Consider the following 14,936-nt stretch of genomic DNA (forward strand, 5'->3'; position numbering starts at 1 on the left):
ATTCTGATGATCTCATTCATTCGTAAAACACACACACACACACACACACACACACACACACACACACACACACACACACACACACACACACCTGATCCGTGTGGCAGCTGTGAGAGGGCCCGTAGGGAGAGTGCCCAGGTCAGCCTGACGAGGGCCTGGAGTCCCGGCAGCTTCCAGCTCTGTCCCTCCACCAACCGGGTGTGGACCGCACTCACATAGTCACGCTCCGTCAACAGGGGCAGGGCCTGCAGCAGATCTGAAACAAACACAAACATAACATCTTTTTAAAATATTTTTTAGGGCTTTTTTGCATTTATTTTTGTTAGGACAGTGAGAAAACGATGGGGGAGAGACAGGGAAGGACTGGCAAATGGCCCGAGCTGGAATCGAACCCGGGTCGCTGGTATAGTAACCCCATGCCCTAACGTTAGGCCACGGCAGGGCCAAACATTTAACATAAAAACATAAAAATTGATAGAAAGGCAAACAGTGGTCGTTCAATGACAAAAAAATCCCCAAAAAAACAAAAAACAAGACATTTTCAATAGAAAATATGATAATGGAACGTTACAGGAATATGCAAATAACTAAATGGGAAGTTTTGTAAGCATACAAGCAAGTACACTTCCAAAGCAAATGCATTTTCAGAACATTCTACCTGGGCTTTGAATAGTTGGGCTTTGGGCTTTGAATAGTTGTGTGTGTGAGTGTGAGTGACTAGTAATTTGGGGTGCATTTCTCGAAAGAGAAGTTGTTAGCCTGTTAGCAACTTGGGGTAGTAGCCAATGGAAAAAAATATTGAAAACAGCAAAGTAGCTAATGTAGTTAGTTAGCAACTATGGTTTCAAGAAAAGCACCCCTGACCTTCTCTGTCCTCTGTGGCCTGCTCCAGGAAGCTGACGTCCAGGCAGTAGAGGAGGGCCATGACCAGGGCCAGGTTCACGCTGTCCAATGAGCCGTCAGCTTCCGGCGTCACCGTCTCCAGGTGACCAATCAGGGCCAGAGTGTTGTCCTTGCTGAGGGGTGATTGGCAGGCCCAGGCAAACAGACAGTCGGCCAGGGACTGCCGGCACTCTTTGATGAGATCTCCAACCTGCAATGAGTCAATTTGACAACACAATTACATAATGGCATTGCTGGTTCCCAAACAGGTTTCGGAATCCAGGTAAAAAAAAAGACATTTAAACATATTTTCACGAGTTTGTCCTTGAGTGCTTGGTGTACAATATGCATATTTGGCATGGTAGCTGGCCTCGGTCCAGGGACAAGTACAGGGTAGTGTGAGGATTACAACTGCATGTCGAAATTGGCAGAAGTTATCCTTTATTTTAAACTGACAGACTACTGACGGTGTTGTATATCCCTCCGTTGCCTCACCTCCTTCCTGTGCTTCTCGTTTCCAAGGCCCCTCTCCTTCTGCAGCCGTTCGAACTCTCCGGTCACGCTGATGTCCGACACCAGAGTGAGGATGCGCTTGGTCAACCCCTCCGCCATCAGCTCATCAGTGAAGCGCGTGGTCAGATACACCAACTCACCACTTGCACACGGAGGTAAAGCAACACTTACAAGTTAATAGCAAGACAGAGATTACAACACACAGCTCATAATGTAAGGGATAAGCATGGAACTTAAAATCAGCAAGATGATTTACAAAATGAAAACAACCTATGCTGCAGCAAGAAAAAATAAATGTGCTTTACCTTAGGTCCAGAGTAAATGTCTTCCCGTGCCGTGACTGGATGAGCGTGCGTAAAGAGTTGGCGATGCATCGCTTGCCGTCCCAGTAGAGCAGCACGGCCACTAGGCCTCGTGTCAGACCAGGGAAATGAGGCTGCTGATGCTCTCCTACAGGAAGACCAGAGGGGATAGAGAATAACAGGCAGAGCATAACATTAGAGCCTGTAACATACTGTACACCACAAACACAGCCTCCTCTATGGCTCCGCAAAAATCAATTGAGTTCCTGTAATACAGTGTTTCTTAACTGGGTCTCTACAGCCCCCCAGGGGCGTTAGAACCACTGCGAAGCTCAGTTGCAATTGAGGTGCATTAGTCAATTTTCTGTTTCTGTGTTAAAGGGGTATGCCACTATTTTGGGGCTTAACGCCCTTTAAAGCCTGACAATGCTCCCCTTAAAGGGGTATGCCACTATTTTGGGGCTTAATACAGTTAAAATCGTTGGCCAGAGTTTATAAAGGTGGTAAAGTGTCTTATTTTTCATGTAAGCCGTTGTCTTGCTTTAAGACAAGTTAAAAGAGGAAGCATGTCGCTAAGCTAGTGAAAGTCAATGGATCCGTGTAGCGGATCCATTGACTTTCACTAGCTTAGCGACATATTCCCTCTTTTAACTTGTCTTAAAGCAAGACAACGCTTAACATGAAAAATAAGACACTTTACCACCTTTATAAACCCCAGCCAACGATTTTAACCGTATTAAGCCCCAAAATAGTGGCATACCCCTTTAAGAGGAGCATTGTCAGGCTTATGCATGAGGTCAAAAGGGCGTTTGTTCAATAGAGGTTGAGAACCACTGCTATAATGCGATGTAGAATCTGCAATTTGACAATAAACATTTAAGATCTTTGTGCGCATGTGTGTGTGTGTGTGTGTGTGTGTGTGTGTGTGTGTGTGTGTGTGTGTGTGTGTGTGTGTGTGTGTGTGTGTGTGCGTGTCGTTGTGTGTCTATCTTACCTGCCAGTAGGAGCTCCAGAGCGGCCAGCTCTCCCAGGTCAAACAGGTCGCTGAGGATGAAGGCCTCTGAGAGGAGCTGCTCGGGCAGGAGCCGCGAGCCCTGCTGGCCCTGGATGGCAATGCCCTCCGTACTGGCCTTCCGCACCTTCTCCCTCTGCTCCGAACTCTTGGGCTGGAGGGGATGAAAAAAAAAGGAATGACAAAGTTTCAAGACTCAAGTCAGAAGATGAGGAATACAAAAGAGGAGGGAGGAAAAATAAATCTTCCATTTGTTCCTCAAATCACATTCAGGGTTATAAAGTGCATTTAAAGGTACACAGTTTAAGAAAATGCACAAAACATCTCCAGAGGCATTGGGTGAAGGTGCCAATCAGACATGAATTGGAATTACTGACAATGAAGTATCCAGGATGGAAAACCAATATCTTCCCAAACATAAATAATTGCTTAGGATATAAAAGTAAGGAAATATGTGGCACTGTGGTAACAACAGGTTAGTGTGTGTGTGTGTGTGTGTGTGTGTGTGTGTGTGTGTGTGTGTGTGTGTGTGTGTGTGTGTGTGTGTGTGTGTGTTTATGACTCACTGGATTCTGGAAGAGCTTGAGGAAGTGTGGCTTGTGTTTCTTGAGCTGGAGGTCCAGCAGGTGGACGCTCTCGGCCTGCTTCCTCCACACGGCTCCCTCCACCGTCTCCCATAGCTCCTTCAGCGGCCCCCACAGACTGGCGCCTGACAACACACACACACACACACACACACACACACACACACACACACACACACACACACACACACACACACACACACACACACACATTCAACATACTAGTACAACAACAGTCTACCTCATCCCCAGTCCAGCGCCTGACAACGAACACATTTAACATACAGTACAACAACAGTCTACCGCAGCCTCCACACACTGGCCTCTGACAACATACAGCAATTTAGTATACCGTGTCTCCACATACGCCAAGCACCCACATACTGGTATCCTTTGAAAAGCACCCCAAATCTGTTTAGTAGGCCCTATGGTCTCTAATTCCCCGCAACCACAACCTTTTTAAAAAAAATAAAACGACCTTGGGTTCCATGAAAGGCACTACAACTACGATATTATTTGTTATTAACATGATCGGTTGTCTTTCACCATGGACTTGGGGAGACTGGTACATTTTAATGACAGAATAATTTTCTGCTGTTTGTTGACTAAATAAATTCGGACTGGTGGTATCATTGGGCTGGTGACCAAGACTATGATGTGTAAGTAGGGAATGACTGGGATACAATGGCTTGGCATGGTGTGATGATTGAAAACAAAGTTAATAGATTTCGTGCATTGCCAACAGAACAGAATGTATGTGTATGTATTTTCAACCAATTTACGTGCGTCCAATGCATTTCATAAGCAGGCCTATTAGCAAAAAGTGAGCCAACAACGTCACTACATTACACGGTCAATGAGGGGACAAATACACAATGTGGCGTACCCAAAAGGGCATCAATAACAAGCATAGGAATTCTAACAAGTGTGACGAATGGATGCAGAATAACACAAAATGAAATGGAAACATAGACCAATACGCAATACCGGTAATCATTCAGTCATTTTAGGGATGACCATCTCGTTAAGCTATTTGTTTTCATCCAGTTTCTTCCAGGTGACGTTTAGATAGATCAACTGGTGAATACTATTTTTGAAAATCGCTGGCAAAGTCTAAATAATACAATATCAACAATTCTGCTAATGCTTTGTCATTTTATTTCCAAGTTTTGCATCCCGTTTCAGCTAATGTGAAGTTACTTGGTGGGATCACCAAGTGTCAATGGTTGAGTTTATTCCACGTGCCATGTGAGTTTGAGACTTTAAAAACAGTCAGGGGAACTAAAATCTACTGTGCGGACAGTACCGCTAATAAAATATCGACTAACAACATTAAAACGCACTGAAATAGCCTCATATTTTGAAAATAAACGCATACCTGAATTTACCGCCATCTGCGCCGCCATGTTAAACGCGGTTCGAGGGACTCGGTGCCGACGTGAGCAACTTCGCTGATTGCCAGAATAAAAATAAGTATGTATTTTTAGTTCTTTCTCTAATTACGGGGTTGATCACGGTTACATCGCCTTATCAGAAAATAATGATTTTGTCTTGTTGTTCCTCAAGAGGACGGCAGGTTGTTTTGTTTTTGTTTCGTTTTAGCTGCAGGTATTTTCATGTGAATGTTTCGGGGCCTTCGCTGATGGGAAATGTAGTTTTTCTCACCGTCGTGTTGAGCCATTCTCGGTTTATCCGAAAATGAGTGATAGGCTGCTTCTTAGATTACAGGCTCGGTATTACATTTTGTATTTAAATATTTGAACTAAGTTTTCGAATTGACATTCATCATTAATACGTACTAACATAATAAGTACATAACCATTGTATACTTTTTCATAGCGGAACAGAAAGTGGTTAGTCTCGTTTTCTCTCAAGGAGGAGTTGTGTTGGTGAACACCTCTCGTGTCATGCGTTAGAGGGGAATGACAGCAAATTGGTCGAGGTGATATTGGCTGTCAGATTGGTAATAATGGACAGCAAAAAGGTTGTTAATCAAGGCCAAATGTGATGATCTAAGCAAAACACTTCAACATCATGGCCCGAGTTGTGAAGGTGTTTCGGACGCTGCGAAACCACTGGAAGAAGTCCACCTTTGCCGTGTGCGTCCTGTCGTACGGAGGCCACTGGTTGTATGGAATACACTGGTGAGTTGACCTCTTTCTACGGCTGGTCGTTGATTTACGTTTAATTCTAGTCTCTTGTTGTGTCTAATTTCGTGACTTGTGATTTTCGCAGTGATAGTTTGTTACGAAGAGAGGCATGTCTACAAGCTAGGGTAAGTATTTTTAATTGGCTTGTTGAGGACTTTAATCTGATCTCATTTCCGAGCAAGATCCATGTATTTGCATACCGTAATTGTTTCGCTTCATGTATTTGTAAAGGAATATGGTCGACAACTCATTGGACCCCAGGATACCTTGAGGAAAGCAACTGTCATCTTGAACCCAGCTGCATCCAGAGGGTAAGTCAACCATCAACTATCACTGAAATAGTTCCTATGCCCTCCTATGATGTATCTTTCATTTTAACATATCTGTTCAAAAATCTGTTCAATAGGAAAGCCAACAATCTATTTGAAAAGAATGCGGCACCGATATTACATCTGGCTGGCATGGAGGTGAAGATAGTGAAGGTAGGCTACTCCTATTTCTGTCTGTCCATAAGCCATCTTCTCAAGTTTGCCAAATTATCACATACACTGGTGACTTCACTTATTTTGACTTCAGCTGTCTAGCAGCAGTCTTGCTTAGCACAATGAAATGGAGATCAGGAGATTTTGTGTGATTTGATGACAGTTGTGAAATGGAAATTATAAGAGAATCCCTGCCAATTTCAACATGCTGTGTGTATTGCTTATGCTATGCTTGACTTGCACTGTAAGCATAGCATAAGCAATACACAGCATGTCAAGTCTTACAGTATCGGTACCCAGCGACGCAGCATTGTGTTCAGGCCTTTCCGAGATCCTGGCCATTCTTTTTTTGGTAATACCTTTATTTGATAGGACAGTTGGATATGGTGACAGTTAACGAGTGGGAAAGAGAGATGGGGTAGGATTGTGAAATGACTTTGGGCCAAAATTGAACTGTGGCGTAACAGTGCAGTGCCCTACAGCAGTGGTTCCCAACCTATGGGTCGGGACCCCCCTTATGGGTTCGCCAAAGATCCACAGGGGGTCGCGGAGCCCTCTTGATTTTAAGGGGCTTTGTTTTAAATATATATAGCCAATGTTGAATAAAAGACAAAGCATTTAACTAATAAATGCATAGACGCAACAAATTGTAAGTGCTACATTAAACATTTATTCTATACAGTATTTGACCAAAGACGAATTGAGGAATAAAATAACTAAAATGAGTTTTCGCAGGAAACGGAGGGCATCTTGTGACTCCGTCTCGTGCGGGCGCTCGCGTGGTTGGGTCACCAAAGCTTACAATAGTAAAAACATGGGTCCCTTAAGAAAAAGGTTGGGAACCACTGCCCTACAGTATGAGCCACGGCAGGGCATTTCCTGGCTATTTTAATTAGGGCATTGTTTGCTAACATATTTTAAACAACAGCAACCTATTCCAAATTTCACCAAAATGTAATTGCTGTGTCTGCTGCTGTTGCACAACTTTTTGCATGATGTTTGGATGTAAACAAACCATTGTCCTATTAGAATGACCAGGACCTCGGAAAGAGATGAACAAAAAACATGCTGTGTCCTTGAATACTGAAAAGAGTTTCTGCAGGAGAAAAAAAGAGCCAATTCGTTTTAGCTCATGTATAGCTAATCGTCAAACCAAAGCAGGTTGAGGTTAGTGAGTACGTTATTTCTTCTCCAGACTGACTATGAGGGTCAGGCCAAGAAGCTGATGGAGCTGATGGATAACACGGACATGCTCATAGTCGCCGGAGGAGATGGGACATTACAAGAGGTAAATCCATCATTATTCATTAGGCACAGGTTACCGTAACGCTTGTGTATTAAGGACCTGGGAGCACATACTGAGCACATACTAAACCGTCTTGCCTAGACTTATGTATGTATGATGATGCTTGGCTTTGCATTGCATCATTTTGATCATCTGTTTGTTTGTTTGGTTGGTTGTTTTTTTCCCAGGTAATTACTGGACTGTTGAGGAGACCCGATGAGGTGAGAGATTTATTCTGTTGTTTACTGCTATGAATTATATAGTTACTGAGAAATAAAAATCAATCATTATTAGGTCATGTAGTAACTGATCAGTGCAATGTTGCTTTTGAGTATTTGTGTAAAATATAATAATGTAATGTAATGTAAATATGATAAGAAATCAATGATCACCATCTCATATCAAATTCATCTCACTCACAGGGAACTTTTAGCCGGACACCCATTGGATTCATACCACTCGGCTCCCAGAATTCCCTGAGCTACAGTCTTTATCCTGAGTCTGACAACCAAGTCAAGTGAGTGTGGCAAAGTTCTTTGAAGAAGAGAGTGGTACATGTTAAATGAATGTCACTAACAAAGGACAACTTGACTGAAATGCCACAGTTGACATAGTATCCACCACTGTGTTTTTGTGGGCTTTTTTTGGCACATTGTTGTGGTTACATGAAGCTGACTTAAACCTTCTGTGTTATGTGCTCTTTAGGGGCCTAGTGCCCTGGGATTGAGTTATTGGATGTGCCTTTTCACTCAGTTCATGTGTGTATTTTTCCCCCCTCTATGATTCCTGCCTCTTTGGGCATCACTGTCTATCAGGAGCATCACCTCCGCAGCACTATCAATTCTAAAAGGCGAGACGGTTCCATTGGATGTCATGAAGATTCAGGTGAGAGACGGGTTTGAGTCAAAGATTTTGGGTCTCAAGTTAAATTTGGCTTGACACGGCTGACACCTCTTTCATATGTGTTTTTTTTCTGTGTTGACATGTGCAGGGAGAAACAGAACAGCCTGTCTTTGCTCTGATCAGTCTACGATGGGGCGCTTTCAGAGATGTAGCCGCCAAAATCAAAAAGTAAGTTGCCCTGGCTAGCGCCACACATACTGTGTAAATGCATGCCCTCGCATGCAATTGAGTATCAACAATTTTGCTTGTACTTGTATATAATGAAATGTCTCTTAGTGTACATTTTTTATGTTTTGCATGTACACATGATTAAAGGGCGGTGGTAGCTCAGGTGGTAGAGGAGCCATTCGGCAACCCAAAAGTTGCAGGTTCGAGCCCCGCTCGACCTGACTCCATCGTTGTGTCCTTGAGCAAGATACTTAACCCCAAGTTGCTCCTGGTGGCAGGGGGATAGTGGCAGCTACGGCCACCGGTGTGTGAATGTGAGTGTGGATGGGTGAATGTGAGGCAATGTAAAGCGCTTTGAGTGCTCGAAGGAGTGGAAAGGCGCTATATAAATGCAGTCCATTTACCATTTACCATTTATGTCCACGTCTTTAGGTACTGGTACCTTGGTCCATTGAAAGCCAAAGCTGCACATTGGTTCAGCACGCTAGGGGTAAGTTTCTAGCAATATGGATGGAGATAGACCAGTACCGTGTTTAAGAGTGGTTAGACTGAAAAAAACAAAACAGTTGGCACATAATTTTCAGACCTTTCTCAGTTGTTGAACGTAAAACACAGTGGTCTGGTGTTTTGGTGGTCTGCATTTCAGCAAAAACGGTCTTCTCTGCTAGTACTTGTCTGCTGTCTGATGTTAGTTACATGGGACTTGGGACCTCTTTAACTCATAAGCAGAACATTTTGCTGTACCAGTGTGCTCCGACAATAGTTATATATATATATATATATATATTTACCAGATATGACATTGTGAGTCACAGAAACAGGTTATTTCAACTGTGAAAGCTGTTAGACTGATACTGTATGTGTTGCTTGGGGTGTGTTTACCAGGAGTGGCCTCAGGTGCGAGAGGCGTCCATATCCCTCCTCCCCGCTGTCCCGCGGCCTCCAGACGAGCCCCCCCATAAGCCCCCGCGCCCCAACCTCCTCTACCGCATCTTCCGCAGGCTCAAAAACTACTGGTACCCTCCGATCGAAGGTGACTCCTCTCATAGATGTATAGATATAATGTTTATTGTCCTTACGGAAAATTGCTCTATGCCATACAGTATGTCTGATACAGTTGCAAAATATGAAGAGAGACACAAAAGACAAGATCCCCACATAAACATATCCATACGGTGGAATGGGGAGAATGGTAAAGTGCAGTTATTCAGAAATGAAGTGCATGAGCGATCTTACATTCTGGTCTCTTTGTGGGAGTGTGGTGATGTGCATGTGAAAGTTACGCATATTGTACTATTGTACATTTACTTTACATTCCTACAAAAAAGTGGTTTGAAATTGAAGAAAGATGTGCCATTTTAGAAGTGATTATATAGTGCAATTGTAATATTATTGCTACATATTAATAATATGTGTGTGCGTGTTTTGTGTTTAGAGCCTCCTAAAGAGCCGGAGCCAGAGCGATGGGAGGAGAAGGAGATCTCCACAACAGAGCTGCTCATCACTACCCAGAATAAAAACCCTGTGCAGCGGGTTAGTACCCTTACTTGGAACACTAAAGCAAACCTATTGGGAACTAAGAAAACCTTTGACTAAACTTCATTTTATGCTATTATCTGATTCTATCACCGTGGAACCCCTAGCCCCTAACTCTGTGTGTGTGTGTGTGTGCGTGTGTGTGTGTTCTCTGTTTTAGCGGGACGATGATGCCCTGCTTGTCTGTGTGGAGCCAAATTCCCTCACTGTTCCGGAGTTCATCAGCACTGGGTGAGTTCATGATTGAGACGAGAGGATGTCGGTCTTCTCATTACACACTGTGTGTGTGTGTGTGTGTGTGTGTGTGTGTGTGTGTGTGTGTGTGTGTGTGTGTGTGTGTGTGTGTGTGTGTGTGTGTGTGTGTGTGTGTTTGAGTGGTTGTGTGTGTGTGTATGTGTGTGTGTATTTTACACGTCTATATCAGTATGTTAGTGTTTGAAAACTGCACATTTGTGCGGTGTGCTGTGTGTGTGTGTTGTGAGCGAATGTGTCAGAGAAAGAATTGTAAATTCATGTATGAGTATGTTAGTTGGAGACATTGGAAACTAGTCAAACGCAATTTCAAACTTCTGTGCTAACCTTGTTACATAGATTTTTGACAATATATTACACTTGACTTGACTTGAGATGTTGGTGCAGGGCAGTAAGAGCCACTATGGTCGTGTGTATTGAACAGTGTGTTATGCATTTGTCTCTTTCTTGCTTTTGTGAATTTGTATAGGTCTTTGAAGGCGGAGGATCCAACCGAGTGCATGCTCAGTGCTATGAAAGTCGAGGCCAGCGCTTGTAAATTCAACCCAAAACAGGTAGGTTGTTATTGTTTATGAGTAGGTCTATGTGCTGTATATGCAGCTTGCATTAAATCTAGTTTGAACTTAGATATGCTGCAATCATGAACCATGCAGGTGGAAGCGTAGCTTTCTCATAATATTTTTTTCAGAAATTGTTCTTTTGTAATGTATATTAATCCTGAATTGTATAAAATGCTTGTGCTTTTGAATGGCCAGGTGAGAATGTTTTATTGATGTTTGTTATTCTCTCCCTGCCCACAGGAGGGCGCTGGCTTTTTCAACATTGACAATGAGGAATACGAGGCCATGCCAGTGGAGATCAGGCTGTTGCCACGGAAACTGTATTTTTTCTGTAGCGGGGAGCGTCGTGAACAGCTACTGGCTGAGTGAGACAGCATGACCCTCAACAACACTGACTACATCACCACCAGTTAGTGAGAGAGGAATATTTGAGGAAATTTTGAAGAAAAAAACACAAATTTGTCCTTTTTTAAAAAAAACTTTTCTACATCCTGCTTTCCCCTGTTGACATCTATGCCATCTGTGTTCCTTCCTGTTTCGCATATTGTTGTCATGGAGATAAAGTAACCAGAAGGACCAATTGGAAATCTGCTAAATATTCACACTCACATTTTAGGAGACAGAACAGTGTAGGTTTGCCCATTTGTCTGTTCTTGGACCAATCACAACAAATATCTCCACCTTCGACTTGACTTGCTTTTCCATGTATTTGCCTGGCTCTACAGAATTCTAAACTCATGCCAAGACAATGTTACAGTAAATAAGTAATAGAAAAAAAATTATGGACGATTAAATGTTTTGTTTACATTGCTGTAATTGTATGTGTACTAAAATACTAATACAATGATCTAAAAATCGCTGTGTTGCTTCTGATATTGTTTTCTAAGAACATGGGTTTGACCACTTATGCGATTTTACTGTACCTCCCACAGTGATTGTGGGAATATTAAAGGTGCACTGTGTAATCATTTTAGTAGTTCATTTCATGCTTTCATGCTGGCCATTCACAAATGTTACCTTTTTAACAAATACTTACCACCGCACCACCATCAAATTTTAAGTATTCATTATGACTCAAAATTGCATTTTTCATACACGAAAAGGGAGAGTTTATCCATGGTCTAGCCACCATGCTACACAGTGCACCTTTAAAAAATATTTTCATACCGTATGACTTGAAGGAGTATTGCAGCCAATTTCAATATTCAGTTGTATTGCTCACATCTACTTTTGACATGTCAGTACTTGAAGATGCAGATTTTCTTCTCTTTTTTTTCTTCGCTCACCTGGGTTTGCTTACATAATGTATGACACGTCATAACATACTCCAAATATCATTCCAAAAGCTATGCAACTTTGAACTTTTGAATTGATGTTTGAATACATTATATTTTAAACATCTCATCCTGAACATTTTTCCGTATTTCAATTAAAGAGAAGCAAGCCATATTTCACAGGTTAGATAAGTCAGTTTTATACAAGCATACATATGGCTCCCAGTTGGTGCAGTTTTATTTACAAACTGTACAGTACATTCCCGAATCTTTACAGTCCTTAAAAATACACAAATTCACAAGGACACATAAGAAAACAAAAATATCAAGTCCAATGCTGTTCGTAAGCGTGTAAAGAAGTACAAAGCTTTTCGCTGCTGCAGAGTATAAAGTTCAGCTGGAATGCACAGTGAGAAGAAATCAAAAAAGATCATAGCAAATTCCCATTTCACATATTTACTTTCCCTCCTTTACAAATGACTCATTGCAAATCAACATTTTTCCTTTGTTTTTTTAAATATTGCTCAGGTACGTATTCATATTATAATTCAGTAGGCCAAAGAAAATATCCAGGACTTCTTGTTGTTTTCCCACCACAAACAATTTTCAAATAATGTCCCTTTTGTCTCTGCAAGTGCCAGCACTCGCCACAGTTATGCAATTTTCACTATGTAACATGTTCTAGATCACATATTTTCAATTAACTATTGTGTCTGCTGAGAGACGACAGAAAATCCCATGGACAGTTTGAGGTTGGATTTAGATGAGTGTGGAATTTGAGCTCAGTGTTACCAAGTGATACATTTAAATTGAGCCGCAAAAACTATAATAATAAACGGCCAGTATACCATCATGTTAATGTCGCCCATATGGAGTGAATAACTAGTTGGTTTACAGGCAAACACTAATGCGGACAACAGCAAAATGTCTGTGAGAGCTTTTTCAGGTGATCACTGGTCTGACCATATGAAACATGATATACAAAAGGACAGATAAAGGATTTCTCGAGCCATCGGATACATGGGCAATGGTCAGAAATACTACACAAGAGAAGTGTCTCTTCAACGTCTGGATTTACAGGGGTGCAACACAACATAATTCCATGACACCTTAAATCCTGAAAACTCACTGAATACTGTAACAACTGTAACTTCTATTTGTAACCATAGACAACCAAACACACAACCCTCCCAGCACTTGCAGTCATGAACTCTTATTCAGGAGATATCTCTCCTCAACATTATGCAATTGTATGTTTTGTAATTAACATGGACCTCAGAACTTGAATCATGATTGAATTAGAATAATGAATTGCACTTTGCCATAATTGTCACAGTAGATGATATGATCTGCTTCTAGAAGTGTACAAAGCGTTTACCCACATAACAAAGACTGTACCCAACTAGCATTGAGAGGAATGTGTAGATAAAGGTTTGCCCTGTTTCTCATGACAGTGGGAAAGGAGACACTGACCAGACACAGGGTACAGGGATACCCCAACGGGGTCACTCAGAACTAGGCTAGATTAAGCTTAATTGGCCCCTTTCAAAATGACCCACTCCTCCACAATAGGACCTACTGGGACCAGTTCACAAGTGAGTCTTTGTTCATGGGTTCAATGAGTTCCAGGAGATATGGGTTGCTTGAAAGCTAACTGGAGCGTACAGACTCACAAAACACACAATACATAAATATAATAAGAATAATAATAATAAAAAGAGCACAGGTTAGTTCTAGCAGTACATGTACCAAGAATTGGGCATGATCTGTTGCAAAACCAAAACAAACAAAAAAGGTGCAATCCAACAACTCAACAACAAATACATAATGTACAGTACATACAAACAAACAAACCAATACTATAACAAAACAAAAAAAAATAAAAAGTTCGGTACGGACAGGAACATGCATGCTTTTACACACACAGATCACCTGCAGGTTGTACAATAGGTTGGGGGGGGGGCCACACAAAGCACATTCCATGTTGTCACAACAGAGTTGTAGTGCAGCTTTTGTTGATTAGTGTCATGAAGTCAGATGTGTCAGAAATCTGTTGCAGAAGTAAAAACCCCATCACAGTTTCAAACCAAATCAGGCGATTTCACTGACTAGAAAATCAGGACTCTGGGCTCTTCTACTGTATTATCTGATTTACCTCTTAACGTAACCTGGTTTACTCCTGAACCAGCTTTCTAATAGGTCCTGTGTCTACCTCTCCTGAGTCCTTATTATGATCAGCTGATTGGGTCAAATTTGTGGCAGGATTTTTACTTTCTGGACCTGTAATTGACACCTCTGCATAGTCACATTCATCAGATGTTCACCGGAAAACTGAAAACGCAAAAAAAAAGCAGCAATAGTCACAATGCAAGAACCACATGACATATACACAAAACAAACTGTCAAAATACACATCTCATATACAACGTAACTGTTGAATATTACACAAAATCCTAAACCATCACACAATACACAAAATGTTAATGAACAAAATTTTCACAGAAACCGTTGAGTGGTAAATTGATAGATGTAAGCTTTGACAGCTGACCCAGGTGTAGTTGTAAATCTGCTAATAGAAGAGCCCAAGGATTCACTACTATAAACACAGCGAATGTCAATAGGCTCCTCTTCTGTTAGGTTTACGACTACCCTCTGGGATAAATAAACCAGGCTTGTTACTCAGTATTGCACCTCTAGTGCAGAATGATGCCTACACAATAAGTTACAGTCATGGCGATGGAGCCATTGGACATGGTTGAAGAGGAACCAAAGTAACTCGTCTCACCATTTTCAACCCTGCAGCACAGGGTTTATGTCTGAAGATAATGGGTCTACAAAGCTGGTTCAGGAGTAAACCAGGTTAAGATAAGAGGTCAATCATCTAATAGAAGAGCCTGGAGTCTGGAGAAAATGAGGACTGCAGGCTCTTCTATTAGATGATTTACCTAACTTTAGTATGGGTCCAATGATTTGTGTCCACAACAACAAAGGAGAAGTTGAGGAAATGCAGTTGGGGAAAATGGCCTCTTTTTC

General features: G+C 41.8%; 2 protein-coding genes across 2 annotated transcripts in view; one reads left to right on the forward strand and one right to left on the reverse strand.

Moving 5' to 3' along the window:
• The window catches only part of nup205 (nucleoporin 205), a 44,003-nt gene extending 39,138 nt beyond the window's left edge, over nt 1–4,865 (reverse strand). Inside the window, exons 1-7 of the mRNA XM_063196911.1 lie at nt 4,672–4,865; nt 3,276–3,418; nt 2,692–2,863; nt 1,701–1,845; nt 1,378–1,537; nt 865–1,093; nt 92–256 (exon numbers count right to left, since the gene is read on the reverse strand). Of these exons, the coding sequence (XP_063052981.1) occupies nt 92–256; nt 865–1,093; nt 1,378–1,537; nt 1,701–1,845; nt 2,692–2,863; nt 3,276–3,418; nt 4,672–4,699 (1,042 nt within the window). The 5' untranslated portion in view covers nt 4,700–4,865. The remainder of the gene's footprint in view (nt 1–91; nt 257–864; nt 1,094–1,377; nt 1,538–1,700; nt 1,846–2,691; nt 2,864–3,275; nt 3,419–4,671) is intronic.
• Nucleotides 4,866–5,095: 230 nt separating this feature from the next.
• agk (acylglycerol kinase) lies at nt 5,096–11,486 on the forward strand. Its single transcript, XM_063196057.1, has 15 exons — nt 5,096–5,437; nt 5,529–5,568; nt 5,675–5,754; nt 5,850–5,925; nt 7,121–7,213; nt 7,399–7,431; nt 7,633–7,727; nt 8,026–8,095; nt 8,202–8,281; nt 8,714–8,771; nt 9,167–9,314; nt 9,717–9,814; nt 9,978–10,048; nt 10,539–10,623; nt 10,870–11,486. The coding sequence occupies exons 1-15, from the start codon at nt 5,328–5,330 to the stop codon at nt 10,996–10,998; spliced, it is 1,266 nt and encodes a 421-aa protein (XP_063052127.1). The 5' UTR covers nt 5,096–5,327; the 3' UTR covers nt 10,999–11,486.
• The last annotated feature ends 3,450 nt before the right edge of the window (nt 11,487–14,936 follow it).

This window comes from Engraulis encrasicolus, chromosome 4 (genome assembly GCF_034702125.1).
Source record: "Engraulis encrasicolus isolate BLACKSEA-1 chromosome 4, IST_EnEncr_1.0, whole genome shotgun sequence".
NCBI lineage: Eukaryota > Metazoa > Chordata > Actinopteri > Clupeiformes > Engraulidae > Engraulis > Engraulis encrasicolus.